This window comes from Centropristis striata, chromosome 6 (assembly GCF_030273125.1).
Source record: "Centropristis striata isolate RG_2023a ecotype Rhode Island chromosome 6, C.striata_1.0, whole genome shotgun sequence".
In the NCBI taxonomy this organism is placed as follows: Eukaryota; Metazoa; Chordata; class Actinopteri; order Perciformes; family Serranidae; genus Centropristis; species Centropristis striata.
The window spans coordinates 4,039,709-4,051,373 of record NC_081522.1 but is presented as its reverse complement, the minus strand read 5'-3'; the positions used below and the strand labels follow the sequence as shown (position 1 = coordinate 4,051,373).

Below are 11,665 nucleotides of genomic sequence, written 5' to 3'. Positions count from 1 at the left end.
CTTTTGGATGAAGTTTGATGAAAAAGTCCGGTTACAAAATAGAAATACTGCAATGGAAAAATACTACAACTATTAATTGTGTTTGTATTTGAAAATGTGGTTAGTTGTAGCCTACATATTCAAAAGAAGGTAAATGTGAGTGTTATTTATAATAATAATAACAATAATAATATAAATCAACATTTAAATTGTCTAATAACTTAATACACTTTTGAGTACCCAAGTTAACCCATAAGAACCCAGACCCAGTTATCCTTAAAGGAAAATAATGGGGTTACACACGAGAACAAGTGGATCACATAGAACACATTAATGATGTTTTAAAAAAAAAAATTCTACCCCTAAATATCAAAGATCTGTGATGTAACATAAACGTTACATTGGGCGTTTATGGTATTTATATTTATGATATTTCTTATTTTAAAATAAAATAAAACTAGACACATTTTCTGCTCACAGAAACATAAATTTGCCTTTTTCTTTGCATCTCCACAACATATATCAAAATTGTGACATTAATAGTGCTGTTTAACAACAAATTATTTGTCAGATTTGTTTTAAAGTAACAATAAAAATAAATCAATAATAAATAAAAACAAATAACTATTTGCCTTTTTGTTTGCATCTCCATAACATATACCAACATTGTGACTTTAATTTGCTCAGGAAATATGGTCAGAACAAGTTAAATGCAATAGGATTGCATTGAAGAACACCCTATTAACAGATTAGAATTGTAAAATTGGGTTGAAACAAAGTGTTTGTTACACGGGTGTCACCATGGGTTCTTATGGGTTAAATTTATAGAAATCAAAAGGTATCGCAGGTTTTGTTTATGTTGTGTTCTGAGTTTAGAGTCAAAATTAAATTATTAGGGCCTCGGGGCAATCGCAAAACTGCCCAAAATTTTGCATTGAAATGATGATGCCGCCGTTGTCAGCAGTAAACTGAAAAGGCACCCACGTGGAGGGTTGGAAAATGACCAATCATAAGAGGCCCGGGGTCAGCCTTGGCCCCGCCCCCAATGTGTCAAAAGTCCTCGCTCCGCGCGAGCAGAGCTCCACTGCGAGCGAGCACGGGGGAGAATCTGCTTCACTCGGTTGCTGAATATGTGCGCGAAGATCAAAAAAGTGCGCGCGCAGTTGAAATCTGCGCGTGTGACACGAAATAATGCGCGTGCAGATGTGTTTTCGCTCGCGCGACTTTTGTCAGTGTTCTAACCCCATACCGCGCGAACAGAGCTCCAGCGCGAGCGAGCACGGGCGAGAATCTGCTTCACGCGGTTGCTGAATATGTGCGCGAAGATCAAACTATGACTCAAATATGACGCTATAGTCCACCTCTGCCTGCTCACTGTGGCCACCAGCAGTTAATTTCAGTCGATTGCTCTGCTCTGATTGGTCAACTCCACCTGGCCACCCGGTTGCTTAGCTACCAAAGCCACCACCACCCCCCCCCCCCCCCCCCAAGACAGACATTCTAATTTAACGGACATGGCGTTTTTTCATAAAGCATGAGACCTTATAACTTGACCATACATTGTCCAATCTGCCTCAAACTTGTCATGCATGATGATGGTTCATCACTGACCAGTTCTACATAACAATATTTAATAAATTCCCGACCTTTTTGATTAGCCACGCCCCCTTTCATAACTAATAAGCTGTGTACTGACTAATTCCTAAAAGAAGTCTAGTACTGGTTGCTAATAAAGATGATCTAGTTTAGACATGCGCCCAGTGCGCTCTGAACATATAAAAAACAGAAAGTGCAATAATGTTTACATAATATCTCGCTGATTTATTTTTCCCGTCATACAGCGGCAATGACTTTAACTCAAAATATACACATGTAACGAAAACAACAAACTGAATTGTTCCTTATATCAAAGACCAAAATACTAAAACATACTAGGCACAAACTGGGCATAAACTGGGCACAAACTGGGCACAGTCGAAAACTGTTTGCTTCCCAAATAAGCAACACTACGGTGTCTGGGTTTCCCCAGGTTAAATGGCCCAACCCAGCTGACCCGAGGTCAGCTGAGCCACACAGCAAACACAGCTCCCCCCAGTGGCATGGAGCAAAATTACATGAAATACAAATATGAATATGGCTCATACAAACTGTTTGTCCTAGAAACTTGTATAAGGTGTCAGATTACTCGGCATAGAGTTCCTGTTTAATTGGTGGTTGATTATGATTGAGGAATGAAAATGAATATGATGCTCGTGCTGGCCCTCCAGTCCGTCTCTCTCTGAGAAGGTGGGGGTGCTTGTGAATTATGAGGGGCTTTTATGACGTTGATGCTGCAGCTCTTACCTTCTCCTTTACTGGCTGCTGCTTCACTGAGAAACTCTACCCATACTTCAATCCCTGGTTTGATTTTGATGGTGAAATCTCTGCCCCTCTGATCATCCCTCCTGTCAGTCACAGTAAGTAGAACAGTCATATGGTTTTCTACATTCAGTTTAATTCGGTGTAATAAAGTATATTTACATGTTTATATTATTTATGTATCATTGGTGCTACAAATGGCTGATACTTGTTTATTGTGAAATCAAAAGTGCAGAGTGCAACACTGAAAAACAAATAAACAATTTTCAAAGTTCTCCATTTTAAGCCATGTTAGCAGCGTGGCTCTGGTCTGTTGGTCATCTGTTTTGTTCCAGAATGAATTACTTTAACCCAGGGGTCTCAAACTCAAATTACCTGGGGGCCGCTGGAGGCAGTATCAAAATGACCAAAAAAAGACACAAATTTACAAAAAAGACACAAAATGACTGATAAAGACACAAAATGACCAAAAAAAGACAAAACATGACCAAAAAAGACACAAAAGTACAGAAAAAGACACAAAATGACTGAAAAAACACAAAATTACTCAAAAAGACACAAAATGACAAAAAAGGCACAAAATGACCAAAAAAAAAGACAAAAAATGACCAAAAAAAGACACAAAATTACAGAAAAAGACACAGAATTACTGAAAAACTCTAAATTACTTTAAAAAAAGACACAAATTGACCAAAAAAGACACAAAATTATTTTTAAAAAGACACAAAATTACAAAAAAAAGACACAAAATTATTTAAAAAAAGACACAAAATTATTTTAAAAAAGACACAATTATTAAAAAAAGACACTAAATTATTTTAAAGAAGACACAAAATTACCAAAAAGACACAGAATGGGACCTTCCAAACACAACACGGTAAAGTGCCATTCAACTCACATTAAACTTTCACATCAAGGTGGGGGCCACAAAATATTGTCACGAGGGCCGCAATTGGCCCGCGGGCCGCGAGTTTGAGACCCATGCTTTAACCCTTTGATGCACAACATGGGTCTAAAGTGACCCGACTAATTTTTAATTTTCTATATCTTTGCAATAAATTAATTCCATCATTCAGTATTGCAGGTTTTCGTCAAATAACTTGTTTTTGATCATCATACATCCTAATGTTTTTTTTTTTCATTTCTTACTTTTTGAATAAAAACCTTTTTTTTTTAATCACTAATGCACTTCTATTGCACAAGGTCATTTTTGACCCATGTTGTGCATTAGGAGGTGTTTATATGTTGTCATCAATTTACCAATCACCAATTTAAAACCTGACAAAGAAGATGAAGAAGACACAAATATTAACTATCCTATTTTGTTAAATTGATGTTTTTCCAATGGAAATTATTATTTGGTGGCTCTTATAAGTCTCAAATGTTAAAATATGTGATTTTCCAATGTAATCTGGTAGTTCTAACACCTTTTTTAAAGTTAAACCTTAAAAATAAGACAAACATAGTTACACATATACTCAAATTGTTAATATAGTGAATCACTTTTTTTTATCACTACGCTTCTAATGCACAAGGTCATTTTTAACCCATGTGTGTAAACTTGATGTAATAATACAAAAACTATTTTTCTTCATAAAGTATGAAAGGAAAAATGGATATAATGATCTGTTGTGATAAAAAACAAACAAACACAGCCAGCATTAAATGGGTCATTTTTGACCCATGTTGTGCATTAGAAGGTGTTTATATGTTGTGCATCAAAGGGTTAAGACATACACAAGAGTTTTTATCCATTGGAGCCAAACTATCTGTACATAAAGATCCAGAGGGGAGACTTCAGGTCCCAGCAGCTGTGGGTTTGTGGAAGAAGCTGTGGATTTGTTGAGCTGCCGCCTGACCCACGATGGGCTCCAGCTCTGCGGGGGCGGCGTTGCAGAGCTCCTGGATGCTGGAGAATTGCTGCAGCAGGGCCACAGCTTTGACTCTGCCGACCCCAGGGACATGCTGCACCAGGGCCTGGACCAGCGGGTCCAACAGCCGACATGAGCTCCTCCTCCTGAAGGGGTTCTCTTTGCCGTCCCCCTGAACCTGGAGACATTCGGAGGAGGTCACCATTAGACAATGAAGTGTATTTGTTTTGTTTTGTTTTATTAAAGGATCCCCATTAGCTTGTGCCGTGGCAGTTCGCTAGTCTTCCTGGGGTCCACATTCCAACAAGTAATACTCAACAGTCCTACAACAACTTTAACAGTAAAAATACATTCCAAAATACATTAGAAAAGTGCAGCACAAAAGTTCATTACAAAATGCAGCACAAATGTAAAAGACAGTTTGTAGAATCAAACCATTGAATTATAGCCATTTGGATTAAATGTTTAGGAATAATTGGTCAAATGCATTTGATCAGAAAATAAATAAAATACAAAAAAAACAAAAAAAACAACAATACAGCTTTAACCAGTATTGTTGATTGTAATCCTGGACATCATGAATCCAGGCAAACATTGCTTCTATAAAGAGTAGCGTCCTTTCAACCAAAATAAACGAAAAAAATTTAAATAAACCCCCCCAAAAAATATAATAAGCCCAACACCTAACATTAACCACTGACAAAGTACATCTTTAATTTATTTTTGAAGGATATTTTGCTTTTTTCTTGACGGATATCAAGTGGTAAATCATTCCATATATTTGCTCTATAAAGCACGGTTCTTTTCAGAGAATTAGTTCTTGAATGAGCTTACACAATATCACCCATGTCTGCCTTCCTGGTGTTTTGTTTATGCACAGTATTACAAAAAGTAAAAGTTTCGAGAGCTTTACGACTGTAACACCAAGGATCTATGCTTGTTTTGTTTTAATAATTTCTATTGGCAATCTGAAGTTACACATACATCACACACATTGCTCATACGATAAGCCTCTTTTTGTTTTTAAACAACAGAAGGAAAAGGGGGAGAAAATAAAAAAATAATATTCTAAAATGGACAACCAAGTGGGATTTGAGTCACATGCATGTCAACTCCTTAGATGCAGGCTGTAAATGTCATATGCACTGCTAATATCAGTCCGAACAAAGCCTCACTCATTAAAACTTGACATTTACACTACTGGTCAAAAGTTTTAGAACACTCCAATTTTTCCAGAATTTAATTGAAAATGATGCAGTTTAATGTCTCAGTGTACTCTGAAATTAATGCACATTTTCAACATTTAAAATTCTTGATTGAGCATGATAGTGTTTTGAAAGTAAAAAAAAAGATTCAAAATCACATTTTATGTTGGACTAAAGGACTAAAAAAAGACACAAAATGACCAAAAAAAGACACAAAATTACAAAAAAAGACACCAAAGGACACAAAATGACTAAAAAAAGACACAAAATTACCAAAAGAAGACACAAAATGACTTACAAAGACATGAAGATAATTCAAAAATGGACAAAATAGCCCAAGACTCCATAGAGTTAAGTTGTTAACCCATTTCTTGTTCCCTGAAAAAGGCCTACTTGTATAATTCTGAAATGTACATTATTTTTCAGTTTTGGTTAACCTTTTTTTATTTACCTCTGGCAGTTCACCACTTACCTTTGGACCCTTTCAAGCTGTTCGTTTGACTTGAACTGCTTGAATTTCAATAAAAAACTGGAAAAATTGGGGTGTTCTAAAACTTTTGACCGGTAGTATATATATATAAAAATTAGGATATTGATTTTTACTATTATTTAACTATAATTATTTACATTTCTTAATTTATTAATGTATGCATTAGCTTCAGTTTTGTTATTAAAATGAGCAAAACAAGGTTTGTATGATGAATAAAAGTTAGCTATCAGCAAACTTGAAACCAATGTGATCACCTGTAAGGACAGATGATCAGTTATACATATGTGGGTCTCATTTTGACTTGAGATAAATGTAAGTAAAGTAGAAGTACTTCCTAATCTTGTCACCTTACTTTATGTACAGACACAAGCAGCCAAGGAGAAAGCAGAACCCTAAAATTGCTGAGCTGAGGTCATCCCAACAAATGACTGCAGTAAGATATTGATTTTGTTCCCTGAAAGAAGCCAAGGTAATTATTAGGACAATCTGTCATTTGAAGCAGCATCTTTAGAAAACGGGACAAACGTGGTTTATAGGATTGGGGTGTTCTAAAACTTTTGACCGGTAGTATATGTTAAGAGGAAAGAAAGAAGGTTCCCTGTTCAGTCTACTCACCATCTGAGTGATGAGCTGTGAGGCCTCCGTCTGCCCGCTGACCGGCAGCAGAGTCAGGCCGAGGTCAAACACCACAAACTTCTGCACAGCAGAGAAGTACTGCTCGCTGAGTCTGGTGTTCTCCACCAACACCAGCTGCTGGAAACTACTGTTGGCCTTTAAATCAGGAGAGTTCACATCAGGCAGAACAATACAGAGATGTTCTCAGCAAAACTGCTTTGTCAGTAATCGTTTTTAATTTTTTTTTTTTACCAAACTCACATTTCTGTAGCGAACCAGTTTCCTCTTGTAGCTGTTTCCTGCAATGATGTCACACTCAGACACGTAGAGGATGCAGCTTTTGTTGGGCAGGTGGAAATCTGCCACACCGAGCTCATTCTCAAAGAGGATTTTCACACATCCACCTACAGCAGGAGTAAAGCTTGTTATGAGCAAATTTTCTTCAAATTCAGACTATAATTGGGAAACCAAAGAAGGAGACATGAACATCTGCTGGTTCAGGTTGCATTTTGGAGACTTATAAACATCTTCTGAGCAAAGCAAGATAAAATCCTGTTACCATCACAGACTGTACACTGTAAAAAGTGTTTGTAGAAATTACAGTAAAATGCTGTCAAATTGCATGAGAAATACGGCCTAAAATAAAAAAAATTGCATATCACCATAATAGACACTTTTAATTACTGTAAATCACAGAATAGAACAAAACTTTTGAAAAACACACAGTTTTACTGTAAAAATATTTTTAAAAATCATGTAAAATGAATGGAGAAATACCATATTGTCTCAAGGACACAATTACCTTTAAATAAAGGGACTACTCAGTCTAAATTACAGTTTTTGCTGATATTTACATTTAAATTTACAGTAGAAAACCCACTCACTGTAATTTTTACGGTGAAATTCTGGCAACCACAGCTGCCGGTATTTTACCGTAAATTTAACAGATTATTTTTTTACAGTGTAGAGGTTCAGACGGCGGACCTGTCGTTTTTTTTCTTCTTCTGGAAGGCGTAGCGGGCTCAATTTAAGGAGGATACTGAAGATACTAATATTATTTGAAACTAGAAGATCTAGGAAGAATAGAGCCCAAACATGTCAGGATACCATGTCAGGAAGTTGTTGAAAAAAAGCTGCAAAGTTAGGCTATTTTGGCGATTTTCAAAGCAGTCATGTGACCTCTGAAGTCATGCTATCTGAATGAAAATAGGCTCTATGTGTTCCAAGTCTCCTCTTTACACACATGCATATTTTATGCTGATAACATGCAGTTTAAGGCAAAAACCACATAGTTTTTCTCATATAGTACAAATTTGCCATTTCCACCTACTGTATGTGAATACTTGTGCACACTGAGGTCCTAAACAGGCTTTGAATGATATAAACTGCTGAGACTCTTGTGGATTCAATGAGGCCAGTTTCTTCATGTGGGATGATGTTAGTCATCAGTAGTAGCCAGTTCATTGCTTTAGGCATTTCTTGAGTCTCAACCTCACTCAGTGGCGGTTATAGACCAGTTTTACTGTGGGGGCCAGTGTTTAATCAGAGGGGCACATTAGCACATTAACAAATGGCAAAGATGATATTTAAGCATTCAAAATCTTTGAATGTCTTGAAAAAGATACAAAATGACCAAAAAAGACACAAAATGAGAAGACAGAATAACAAAAAAAAAACCCACAGAAGACATAAAAATGACAAAAATACCAAAAAAGACACAAAATGACCAAAAAAAGACACAAAATAACTAAAACAGACACATAAATGACACCAATGACATAAAAAAGACATGAGAAGACAGAATAACAAAAAAAAACCCACAGAAGACATAAAAATGACAAAAAAGACACAAAATGACCAAAAAAAGACACAAAATAACTAAAACAGACACATAAATGACACCAATGACATAAAAAAGACACAGACACAAAATTTACCAAAAAAGACACAAAAAGACACAAATTACCAAAAAAGACACAAAATGAGAAGACAGAATAACAAAAAAACCCCACAGAAGCCATAAAAATGACAAAAAAAGACACAAAATTACCAAAAAAAAGGACACAAAATAACTAAAAAAGACACAAAAAAGACACAAATTACCAAAAAAGACACAAAATGACTTACAAAGACACGTAAAGACATGAAAAGGATTCAAAAATGGACAAGATAGCCCTTTAAGACTCCAGAGAGTTAAACTATTATACAATGTTCACATTCTGGGTTCTTTTTGTGTACAATGAGATATTGTTTGAACAAAAAAAAGGTTAGAATTGTTCCATTGTTAATTGTTATAAATTGATCATTTTATTATTAATTAGACACAGGGGCCACAGCAGGGGCCAAAGGCTTCTTCACAGGGGCAGTGGCCCCTGGAGGCCCCTGTGAAGAACCACCACTGACCTCACTGTATAAAATGAGCTGCTGTGACCCTTTAATGTAAATTATGAACCATAACTTATTCTTACCAACTACACAATTGACAACTGTGTAGGCAGCAACTAATGATAACTAGAATACATTTAACTAAAATTATAGTCTTGATTAATCCGTCGATCCACAAAATGGGAAATAATCAAATAACACAATTTTCCATAGCCCAAGTTGGCATATTAAAATGTTCAGTTGAGTATCTAAAACATTCTCAATCAACTGATCAATTCATGAAAGCACTGACTACTGAGAGATTAAAGACATAAAAGAAAAATCACACAATGCAACAGATTAACGAGTTACAAATAAAGATAAAGTGTTCAGATTTCAAAGAGCAGCCCATAAATGTCACAATATCCAATTATGAATGCGCCTTAAGTGAGTGTCTGCCTTTCACGCAGAACTCCACTCAAAAACGTACTATAAACGCTACTGTCATCATCAAAAGACAATTTTAAAAAATCCTAATAGGCTCTTTCAGGCTTTTAAGTAAACACTCTTCGTGTCGGCAGTCATATAATATTCTTTAGCAACGCTTATGTATGTAAAATTCAGTCTTTAACCAGGATGCTCTCTGACGGAGACTAGAGTGCAGCGAAAAGAGAAGATGTGATTATATTTTAAGACATTTTAAACTGATGACATGTGAAAAGGGAAAATATTTTAAACTGACGAGGTGTACAGTCCAAGGTTATAATAGTTTTGGATTTTTCATTAGTTTCAGTTTTAATTTCGTTGTGAATTTTTGTTTTCAAATTCAGTTAGTTTTAGTTAGTTTTTAGAGTGAGTTTTCTAGTTTTAGTTTAGTTTTTATTAGTTTTAGTGTTAGTTTCAGTTTTTTTGTAATGGGCTATATGTTGGGTGCCAGATTCAAAGAGGTCATAATCAATTTTGCCTTTGTTTCCTTTGGTTTATCATCTCAGCCCCAATAAGGTTATTAACTATTACAGTTCCAGGTGTTTTGAATTTTGGTTCTAGTGTAAACATCCCAGTCTCAGTAAACATATTCACCATGTGTTGCATGTTCAAATAGAAACACTGAATTATGAATGAAAAAAGTTGACAAAAACGAAAACTAAGGACATTTTCACTATAATTTTAGTTAGTTTTTATAACCACACAATACAGTTTCAGTTAGTTATCGTTTTTTAAAAAACTCTAGTTTTTATTTTTATTTCAGTTAACGAAAATGTTTTTTCAATTCTAGTTTTAGTTAACTATAATAACCTTGTTACAGTCATAGACGACACTACGTGTTTTTGTTTTTATATGTTAACATAAACTTGCTCATCGATGATGGAGTTTGGCATACGTTTTTTTGTCTTGATGTAAAGCACAGACCAGGGCGAACTGCTCTGATAAAACAACTGTAGTATGAATAATAAAAACCAACACTAATTACCCTTTAAGCTTTGAATGAGGGAAGAGTTTCTCCACTTCTCGCTGGTAATAACATGCCCGTAAGGAGGGACTGCATTCAGCAGAACAGGCGCTTTGGTCTCCATGCAGTCAAACACAAAGCGTTTTACCGTCTTAATGTGGTTTAATACAAACTGACTTAACCCTCTCGAGATTATGTCTATAAAAATATAACTTTATCCATGCAGGAGATGTCAAAACACACACGTGGGCTGTTTTATTTCGTTGCTTCTTCTTCTTCTTCTTCTTCTTCTTCTTCTTCTTCTTCTTCTTCTTCTTCTTCTTCTTCTTATTTTAATTGGCGGCTGGCATCCAATTTATAGGTGCATTGCCGCCACCTACCGGATTGGAGTGTGGATCATTAGATTAGCAGGAAATAAAAGAAAACAACAAACAAAACAAAAAGAACAAAAAAAAAAAAAAAAAAAAAAAACCTAAATCCTCTCCATTAGCCCTGTTTCTCTCAGGTATTTCCGTACTTGTTTACTGACATTGTCTGATCTTTGCAATACATTTCCTAGTGTAAAACTGACTTTCTCCCTTTGCATGAATTTCGTTGCCTCGCAAACGTCCAAATCTCTTCTTCGTCTTCTGTTCTTTGGTGGAGGTGAGCAGCAGGAGCCTCTTGGTCGCCCCCTGCAGGAGAACAGAGAAAACACTTCCTCCACACTAAACACTTCAGTGCCAGTTAACGCCTTGCTGCACATTCATCAATTACATCCACTTGCAGATTAGATTAAATGAGATTACCAGTGGCGGTTCTAGACCAATTTTACTGTGGGGGCCAAGGAAGGGCCAGTGTTTAATTAGAGGGGCACATTAGCACATGAAAAAATGGCAAAGATGATATTTAAGCATTCAAAATCTTTGAATGTCTTGAAAAAGACACAAAATGACCAAAAAAGACACAAAATGAGAAGACAGGATAACAAAAAAAAACCTCACAGAAGACATAAAAATGACAAAAAAAGACACAAAAAAGACACATAAATGACACCAATGACAAAAAAGACACAAAATGACAAAGAAAGACACAAAATAACTAAAAAAGACACAACAACAGACACAAAATTACCAAAAATAGACACAAAAAGACACAAAATGAAAAGGATTAAAAAATGGACAAAATAACCCTATAAGACTCCATAGAGTTAAACTATTATACAATGTTCACATTCTGAGTTCCTTTTGTGTACAATGAGATATTGTTTGAACAAAAAAAAAAAAAGGTTAGAATTGTTCCATTGTTCATCGTTATAAATTGACCATTTTATTATTAATTTGACACAGGGGCC

At 35.6% G+C, this 11,665-nt stretch overlaps 1 protein-coding gene and 1 long non-coding RNA gene across 2 annotated transcripts; both read right to left on the bottom strand.

The window, feature by feature from the left end:
• Positions 1–2,453: 2,453 nt before the first annotated feature.
• LOC131973077 (uncharacterized) lies at positions 2,454–3,066 on the bottom strand. The gene is made up of 2 exons (XR_009394535.1): positions 2,924–3,066; positions 2,454–2,883 (listed from the first exon to the last, which is right to left on the bottom strand). It is a non-coding gene; the product is annotated as an uncharacterized LOC131973077 (long non-coding RNA).
• A 356-nt stretch (positions 3,067–3,422) lies between these two features.
• faap24 (FA core complex associated protein 24) lies at positions 3,423–10,634 on the bottom strand. Its single transcript, XM_059334916.1, has 4 exons — positions 10,354–10,634; positions 6,780–6,922; positions 6,519–6,674; positions 3,423–4,386 (listed from the first exon to the last, which is right to left on the bottom strand). The coding sequence occupies exons 1-4, from the start codon at positions 10,454–10,456 to the stop codon at positions 4,135–4,137; spliced, it is 654 nt and encodes a 217-aa protein (XP_059190899.1). The 5' UTR covers positions 10,457–10,634; the 3' UTR covers positions 3,423–4,134.
• Between the last annotated feature and the right edge of the window lie 1,031 nt (positions 10,635–11,665).